The 9,667-nt window shown below is 30.0% G+C and overlaps 1 protein-coding gene across 1 annotated transcript; it reads right to left on the bottom strand.

Annotated features, from left to right (window-relative positions):
* Positions 1-2,496: 2,496 nt before the first annotated feature.
* Positions 2,497-7,303, bottom strand: LOC107618143 (Protein phosphatase 2C family protein). The gene is made up of 4 exons (XM_016320098.3): positions 6,421-7,303; positions 3,664-4,028; positions 3,196-3,432; positions 2,497-3,099 (listed from the first exon to the last, which is right to left on the bottom strand). Exons 1-4 carry the CDS (start codon positions 6,737-6,739, stop codon positions 2,851-2,853), a joined length of 1,170 nt encoding a protein of 389 aa, XP_016175584.1. The 5' UTR covers positions 6,740-7,303; the 3' UTR covers positions 2,497-2,850.
* Positions 7,304-9,667: the final 2,364 nt, after the last annotated feature.

Raw genomic sequence — 9,667 nt, 5'->3', positions numbered from 1 at the left:
CTCTTAAATTACTGATAAGTCTCTTGCTAGAACATTAATAGGTACCTTAATCACTATAAAATTTAATGATTCTTAACGACAAATATTGCAACAAGACTTAAATCCTTGAAATGGAAGTGGATAAATTTTTTTTTGTGCAATTCATTTTGAATTTATTACCATTTGAGTATGATCCTTTTTAAATGATCTATAATATGACAAATGAAATGTATATGAGTTGCATGGTATGTTAATTTAAGAGGAACCCCGACTTAAAAATCAAGAAAATAATTTCATCCATTATTTGAACTAAACTACTTTTTTTTTCCCTTTTGTTGGCTACCTTTCAAAGTAAATATATCTCTTTTAATGTTATACCTTTTTGTTAATCATAAATTATTTTTTGAGATAAGTACTGTTTTGGTCTTTAAGGTTTAGGGTCAAAATCAAATTTGTCCCCAACATTATTTTGGATTTAAAATCGTCTCCAACGTTTCATTTGGTATTAAAATCATCCTTTTGACTTTTTACGGACAAAAATGTCCTCCACCACCACCTTTACCACCACCACCACTTCTCTTACTCCCACCAAATACCAATAATCAGATTCAAGAACATAATATTCAACACCAATAATACATTATTCAAATTCAGAAACAACAACATCAAATTCAACAACAAAATCAACACACAACAATAATAAAATCAGAAAAATAACAAATCAAAATCAGAATCAGAAGAAGAAGTAGAAGCTGACGCAGAATCAGAAGAAGCCGAATTGAAAGCAGAAGCAAAAGCAGACGTAGAAGCAAAAGCAAAATCGGAAGAAGCAAAAGCCGAATCAAAAGCAGAAGCTGAAGCTGAAGCAGAAGCCGACGTAGAAACAGACGTAAAAGCAGAAGCAGAATTGGAAGAAGCAAAAGCAGAAGCAGAAGCCAAATCAGAAGCAGAATCGACGAGGTGTAGCGGCGGCGAGGTCAGCAACAGCGAGCCCTCTTCCTGGCAATGGCAGTGGCCGGCGCCGTCGCCCCCTCCCCCCCCCCCCCTTCCCCTCATCTTCCCTTCCTCCCTTCTCCCTCTTCCTTTTCCCGTTCTTTTTTTTTTTTGTAATTTTATAATTTTTTTATTAGAGGTAATTTAGTAATAAAATTAAAAATTTTATTAAAAATGACGGTTTTAATACCAAATGAAACGTTAGAGATGATTTTAAATCCAAAATAACGTTGGGGACGAATTTAATTTTAACTCTAAACTTTAGGGACCAAAATAGTATTTATCTCTTATTTCTTTATTCACAAATTAACTTCATATTTCTTTCTCGTCATATAAAAGAAACCAACATGATTTATATACCAATGACATTAAATTTAATAAAAATTTAATTTTAGTGCATAAAACAATTTTATACTTTATATTGATCAGATGTTTATGTAAAATTTTACCCTTTTAATAGATTAAAATTAAACTTGTTTAGTGAATCTCAAAAATATATACAATAAGTTTGATTAGTTTTGGTTATATATATTTAAGTTAAAATGTTTTAACATAAATCAAAGTTTAGCTTTAATTTTATTTTTATTCTCTCTTGATTCTTGTAAAATTTAACATATATGAATTGAAAAGAACTCTAATTATGTTATTAAGAATAAGTACACATCTACACTACAATATCTAAATTTGGAGCTATTTAATTAAACTTAAATGAAGATACATGTAAACATTTACGACTTTAAGAAATTCCATGTTTTTTTAATCCTTAAAATTTAGTACTTGTCCTAAAAACACAACTAGCTTTGCAACTTCTTACTTCATGTTGATTTAATTATAGCTGAAATTCCATAAAATTTGAGGGTGGTTATATGAACAATCCAAAAAGGTATATCCAATTATCCATCAACTTGCTCGAGTAAATTAAGACCAAAATGAAAATTAAAGACAGAAATAAAGGGGAAAATAAAAAAGTAAAGGAGAACAAAAATAGATAAATACATTATAAGTTCAATTTTAATGCACTATAAAAATTTTATATAATCATCAAATTAAATTCATGCATTTAGATAATTTTTTTAAAATAAATATATTTAGAAATTAATTATTTTTATTAATGAGACTAATTAATTAGTTTGTTTATATAAAATTCTTTTATATTGACAATATAAAAAATAAACTCAAATATGTGCTTTTGTATTGAACTAAGTTTTCTTTTTTCCCTAAATTTACTTCTCAATGTCAACACTTGCTTAACTAAAAAATAGAAACAAATTAAAACATGTTTGTAGTTAACAGTGTCAAAAAGTATTATATGATATAGAAATAATAACTTATCAAATGCTAAAGTTCAAGATGCTCTACCGGTAAAAGTTGCAAGAAACAAATAGCCATTAGAAATTGATTTTTTGTTTTATTTTTCCATTTTGGCTGCAACATTTAATTTTTAACCAAACTATAAATCTGAGGTTTCAATAGATGCTAACAATCACAAGGAGTTCCAAGTCTAGCTGATTCAAACAAGTTTAATTTCCGTAACAAGGGTTGAACTTATGCTTCAAATTATAAACTCTATTCAAAGGTACTATATAAACTATAACAAAGCAACTTCTGCCATATATCAAACATTGCCCCAAATAAAAATAAGAAAAAATAAATTAAAAAAAAAACATGGCTTCCCTATTTCTTCAGTTATCAACAGGAGGCAAGGTATATATAATTGAAAGTTTACCTTGAAAGGTGAGAAACTCAAACTAAACATATAAATAAACAATTAGATGCTGCAAAAATGTCAAATAAAGTATTGAGGTCTTTTAAGCTTCCACCAGGTTGAGCCAATGAATCACATTTGTTGGCAATAGTTTCTAGAAATGAACCTTGCAATTATGGCATATGCTGAAAGCTTCTAAAATTCGATGGTCCAACCGAGTCCATAAACCCTTTGATGGACAATTCAGGAACTGTTACATTCTTCCCAACCAATTCATGGTCAATGAAGATAACAACCACCGTGATATCGTCATGAAAAAACCGCCGAACCCCCTTTTCAACCTTTTGAAGGTCTTTATATCTCATCTCTCTTTTCCGAGCTGCCTCGGTTAGTGCAGCCTTGAGAAGTCTCCTTGCAATCCCCTGATGTTCAAGAAATGCGCAGCTTATGATAAGAAAAAGTAGCAACATTTTCTATATGCAAGGGCGAAAAATAGAAGACAAGAAGGAAAAGCATACAGGTCGAGGACTTTTGTGAACAATCTCAACTGCTTCCTGATTTGTCAAGTGTTCCCAAAGACCATCAGATGCAAATATAAGGAATTTATCATTAGGTTGTAAAACTCGTGAACACACAGATGGTTCTGCTGTTAGCACAGGCCGACGGATAGGATCGGGCAGGTGGAACCGTGGGAACGAAGGATCAAAAGAGAACTCTGGGCGCTTTAGATATGCATCTCCTATTGATCTGGATACCTGACAGCAGTTGTGAAGTAGACGAGAAAATTTACATTGATGAAACAAAACCAACACAAAAGCATGACCAAAGTTGATTAAAAGAACAAACATTATTCATATTCAAGGAACATAAATTTCTAACAGAGTGCTACTCAATATTAAAAACTTACTAATATTAAATACAAAAAAGATACAGGCGACATGAAACATTGACATAGATTCATTTATAAAAGGAATGAGGAAATTTACCTGGATGATGCCTTTAATTCGCCACGTTCCATGCTTCATAACTACAATTTGTGAATCTTCAGGGTGCAAAGACCTGAGTTCTCGTCTAACCTCCTCTTTGCTAGCGTTGTGCTCTCTAGTCAACTGTTCTGCAACTATCTTGTTAGATCTGGTTACAGAGCCAATTACAGCACGAGAGTCTCCAAGATTGGCAGTATACAGTGTGCCTTTCCAGATAACACCAACCAGACAACAGGAACCCATTGCCGCTATCAATGGCTTTATCCCGTAACTCCTTCGGACGAGAGTTAAAAAACCATCTTCAGTAGCAGAAACAGCACCCCTGATAATATCTTCGGAGATAGAACCATTTTCTTGTGCAATCGCTGTAGCAAGATTTTTTATTTTTTTAAAAAGGAGAAAAAAAAGGCCTCCATCATTGCTTAAACCAATGCAGTATCAAAAGGCATGAACAATAAAATAACTATGAATCAGCAAAAAGAGACCGAATGAGTAAAAGAAACATGGATTATGAGGGTCAGAAATTAAATTAACTTGTCCATTTGAAACCAATGATCAAACCACAGAGAGAGAGAGATGAAAACAAATGTAGAATTGGCAGGAAAATAAAACTTCACATGTTCTGGTTCTCATATCACATCTGCCATTTTTTAAAAACATCTTGAATGAAAACATAATTTCCCCCATACTACCGGCATTTCAATCAATCAATACATATAACAAAACATTAACTTCAATTAACTACATAAGGGTTCCGATTAATTGAGTGCACAGAAAGTGGGAAGCAAATAGAGGACAGAGTGAAAATTATTTTCATTAAGTTATGTGTGGAGCGACTTTCTGTCCGAATTTTCCATCCTCTCACGTTCAAGTACACAACTAAGCAGAACCTACTTAATTTATAAGACCTACACTTAATCATTAGTTAAAAGGAGGGGAAAAAATTCGTGCGTGATGGCTAGTACGGAGAAGAAAAACAACAATATACAACACAAAGAAAGAAAAGGCAAAAATGAAAAAGAGCAACCCAGTACAAAACATTGTGCATTATGCATGGTCCAGGAAAGGCCACACCAAAATGGTGTAATGTAAAAAGTCTAATCAAATGCAGGCATCAAAGGCTAATTCCATTGCTAGAACAAAGACAACTCAACTGTCATGTCAAATAAATAAACAAAGAAAAGAAAAGAACAGAAAAGAAAAGAAAAGAAAAGAAAAGAAAATAAAAATGAAAAAAAAAAAAGAAAGCTAAATTGAGGAATTATTTGATTGTAGATATGCTTCTAAGAATATTAGATTATAGTTTTCCCATCCTGTCTTCTACCATGTAAGTACAAATAATTGGTTCAATGAAAAAGAACATAAAAAATAAGAATAAAAAATTCAGGGCAAGAAGAGTAAGACAAAAAAATAGAAACAAAATTCTAGCAGGTGAAATATCTTTTGCTTCAGAAGTTGTAGCCCCAAAAGCATACAAAATGTAGAAACAAGCCAAAAAACACTACCGGAGCCAAAAGGCTCATCCAAATAACAAGAACACCTAAACAAAAAGGTCCAAAACATCAACATTGATAACTCCCCAGCAAATCAGGCTAGTCCATCAACACAAAACACAACAAATTCATATAATTTACTCATTTAATCTTTTTTCTAACCAAAAAAATAAAAAGAATAAAGCCCTTGAGTTGGTCTTTGATGAAAACAGAGCGCATAGTGATAGGAATTAAAACTGTGGGTCAATTTAGTCATTTGCCAAGGACTAATAGTCTAATACATCATATAACTACTTTGTCTGTGAAAAGTACTAATTTTGACCTACATCTTTAATTCCTATAGACTTATGTCGAGAGTTTTTGTTTCTCAAAACAAAATTTCGTCCAGTAATGTGTTCGGCAGATGATTCCCTCAAAGATCAGATTGGAGTTTTACTAGCAAAAACTGTGAAAAACAGTAACAAACTAAAGTCAAATACTTTCACTATTGTCTATGAAATAACTGCATGCTTTATGAAATATTTTTTTTTAAGAATTGTTCAAGACAACAATATACTCACTTTTAAAATTTATAGTATGCCAAGAGTTTTTATTTGGAAGATGTTTCCCTCAACTCGGATCAAATTTAAGTTTTAGTCCAGATTAAATTGAAGAAAAAAAATAACAAGTTAACAACAGAGGAAGTCAAACACCTACACCCAAAAAAGAAACACTTTTACTGGTAAACCTCATCAAGTAGCTAAAAAAACACTTTTTTACCGCTCTGTTCAATGGTTTATGTAACAGGAAACCTCAATAAATTATAAACAACAATTTTAATTTTAATCTTAATATTGGTTTCCGTGGAAAATAATCGTTCAGAAACTGATAATTACCTTTTAAAGGACACTTTTGTTGTTAAACAAACCTTTCAAGATCAAAACAGTAGTTTTCTGATCATCCTCCCTTAACTATGAATCAAGTCATCAAAGATACCAAGAGTTCAATACTGTCTACTATCTAACTCAAGCCGGTGAGAGATTAGTAACGGCCGTGGACCCAAAAAACGGAAGTTTTCTTGTTAAATTTATAACAATTTTTTTTTCCACGGTATCCATCCACCGGCAGACCAAGAACTAATCCTTCACCGATCAGTTAGAGCTCCGTTTAACGGTGTACGCTAGTTAACGGATTGCCGCATGGATAAGGCGGGATTCATAACGATCATTTAACTGAGAAGAATTGAACACAAGCAAAAGAAAAGAACAAAAGAAAGAGAACATACTGATGAGGTGGCGGAAGAGGTGTTCATTGATGAACTTAGAGGCCTCAGGGCCTCCATGTCCGTCGTAAACACCAACAAACACGGCGTCGGGACCTGTCTCAACCTGGCTGTGATCCTCAATCACTTCATTTGCCTGAACAACAGCAAAAGAAAACTCACCGCACGAGTGCTTTTCGAGATCCCTGCACCATAACAGAGAATCGTGAAGAGAAGAGGGATCGTCATCGAGATCGCGATCATCATCCTTGTTCATACGCGCATATCGCCTCACTACTGGCCTCAAGCACGCCGAAACTATCCTTGCCAACCACGAAAACATCCCACATTTCCTTCTCTCACTGAGCCCTGGAGAATTTCAAACCAACGCCAAAACCTAATTTGTGCCAAACACCACGTTCTTCGCACTATTTGATAGAACAAAAGAAACTAAACAATAGAAAGATTCTACGTTTTTGAAGAGAGAGAAAGATTAGGATTGGAATCAGAATCTTCTGAAACTTTGGAAATGGAAGAATAGAAAGAGAGGAAGAGGGTTTACTATTGGAATTTTTTTTTTTGGAAAGATCTGATATATTTGAAAATTGAAATCAGAGTGTAAGAGAAGAGAGAGAATGCATAACTTAATAAGTAGTAGTGTGTGTTAGTTAGGTGTGGAAAATTTGGAAATAAGAGGAATTTTGTTCGAGGTAACTAACTAATTGGGGGGTGGTTATTCATATTCATGTTTGTATAGAAAGGAAGAGCAATTTCAAGAAGGGTATAGGAGTTGGGAGAAGAAGGCTTGCGTTGGGTTGGGGGAGAGGGTGGAGGGAGGTGAAGAGGAAAGTTATATTTAGCTTTTAGTTGACTTTAGTGTAAAGAAAAGGAGAAGGAGGAGGAGAAGGAAGATAGCCGATAGCGTATCAAATATTTATTTTATATATATATATATTTTTTAATATTATATGACGTAAAAAATTAATAACTATATATATAATATATATTTTATTTAATTTATTTTTTTAAAAAAATTATATATTCAAATTCTTTATTTAATTAAATCTAAATAAATTAAAATAATACATTTTAAATTTGTATATCACTTTTATTTCAACTGAAACAAAAATGTATATAATTGAATTTTAGGCCACTGCCTTTCAACTTTTTTTTTCTTCTTCATTTTTTTTCTTTTTTTTTTTTTCGCATCATCTACATCATCTTCTTTTTCTTTGTTCTATTTTTATTCATTTCCTTCTCTCAAAAAAACTAAGAACAAAAAATAGAAAAATAAAAAAATACAAAACTAAACAAAAATAAGAATAAAAAAATAAGAAGTTAAAGATCTAGAACTTTAAAAATTGTTGTTAATAAATTTTTACATCCCGATTAAAAAATTTTGATATCGAAATTAAGAAATTTATGTGTCGCAACAAAAAAATTTTAGTGCTATTTTTTTGTTTTATGTTTTTCCTAAACAATTCCTCCTCCTCCTTCTTGTTTTCGTAATTCTTTTAGTTTCGTTCTCTAAAAAAAATAAAAACAAAAAAAAATCAAACAAAGAAAAAATAAAAGAATTATGCAATTTTTTATTTCTTTTTTTTTTATATCCTTTTTGACAATAAACACAAGAATTTTTAGTCACAAAAAAAAACACAAGAATTTTTTAAAAAAGATACGTAATTTTATAAATAAAAATACAAAAATTCTGCACGAAAAAAAAAAGAAAAAAAAATTACAGCATCAAGTTCAGAAATTTGAATTTTGGTTAAGAAATTTTAATATTAAAGTTAAGAAATTTCTATGTCAAAATTAAGAAATTTTTATCTATGTTACGATTATAAAATTTTAGTGTTATTTTTTACATGAAGAGGCGTGTGATCACATGCACGCATATGAGCGTTTTTTTGCTGGATTTTGACTAATTTGATTAGATTTAGTTGACAAAATCGTTTAAATGTGTAGTGAAACTATTTTTTGTATATTTTATATTTTAATTTTAATATATATTTTATATGAATGACTGGTTTGTTAGTTAATTTTTTGTATGCATATAATATTTTTTTAATATATTTTAAGAGATAATTTTTTTAAAATTGAAAAGGTTAATAAAGTAAAAAAAGTTGATATTTTAATTATTTTTAAATTAAATTAATAAGATTTACATATTATCAAAGATAATTCACTTTTTGTTTTACTCATTTTTTATTTCAGAGGATCTTATTTTAAATAGTATGTTTTTTCAATTTTATTATTTTTTTTAACAATTATCTTAATAGATCTCTTTAAATTTTAATTTTAAATTTTTCATTGAGATAAACAAAATCATTCTAAATTTTCTTTTATATTAATATTTTCAAAAGTACTTCTAAGAATTCATCATCAAAATAATCTTTTAATTAAAAAATATAAAAGTAAACACTACTCCTAAAAATACTAGGGAGAAGAATAGGGGATTGAGAATGGTACAAAATTTTTAAACTTAAAACATAAAAAAAACCAATTATTATGAAAAGTACAAAATACAAATTTTATTTATTTATTCTAATACTTAGAAATAGGAATAGTAATGGGTCTCTATGAGACGCGGACTCTTCTCTCATCCTCGTCCTCATTTAATAAATTGTCTTTTGCTCTCGTTTCATTTTCGTTACGAGTCTCTATTATTTCTCTTCGCGGGAGAGGTAGATATTTTTAAAAAATAAACACAACCATAATAAAATCCTATACAATTCAACTAAATATATCAAATCAAACACAATTTAAACCCAATTTTAACATAATAACATACACATAAAATTTTTAATATATAAATTAAAATAAAATAAATTAGAGTTACTTACATAACTTTTATATATATATATATATATATATATATATATATATATATATATATATATATATTTAAGTAAATTTTCTTTCATGAAGATTTTGTAAGTCCCCATGAGACGAGTAGCTCAATTTCCGCACCCATTTCCATTTATTTGTAGGACAAATTTTTGTTTTTGTGAAAATTTTACAGATCTCTATTAACCTCCTCGTTACGGATAATCCCCAAAAGTATTCACAGGTGCAAATTTGTTTGTCATCCCTACCTAAAAACCCCTAAATTAATAATACTAATAAAACAAGGGAACAATTTATGAAATTATCAAATCAATATGGATAATTATTCATATATACCTTATACATAATATATATATAAATATAATAGTTGATTGGGTATTAATTTATTTGTACAAACAATAGTCAATAAATTTACATAAATTAT

The sequence above is a fragment of the Arachis ipaensis genome, chromosome B9 (assembly GCF_059453495.1).
Source record: "Arachis ipaensis isolate K30076 ecotype BB chromosome B9, ASM5945349v1, whole genome shotgun sequence".
NCBI classification, from domain to species: Eukaryota; Viridiplantae; Streptophyta; class Magnoliopsida; order Fabales; family Fabaceae; genus Arachis; species Arachis ipaensis.
This window is presented reverse-complemented; position numbering and strand designations above follow the sequence as displayed.

What these genes read in the sequence shown, in the direction of transcription:
- LOC107618143 (XM_016320098.3), bottom strand. Translation starts at nt 6,739, where the DNA reads ATGTTTTCGTGGTTGGCAAGGATAGTTTCGGCGTGCTTGAGGCCAGTA. An exon ending in CCTCTTCCGCCACCTCATCA is followed by an intron (nt 4,029 to 6,420) that starts GTATGTTCTCTT and finishes ATCTTGCTACAG; the next exon opens with CGATTGCACAAGAAAATGGT. An exon ending in GAATTAAAGGCATCATCCAG is followed by an intron (nt 3,433 to 3,663) that starts GTAAATTTCCTC and finishes AACTGCTGTCAG; the next exon opens with GTATCCAGATCAATAGGAGA.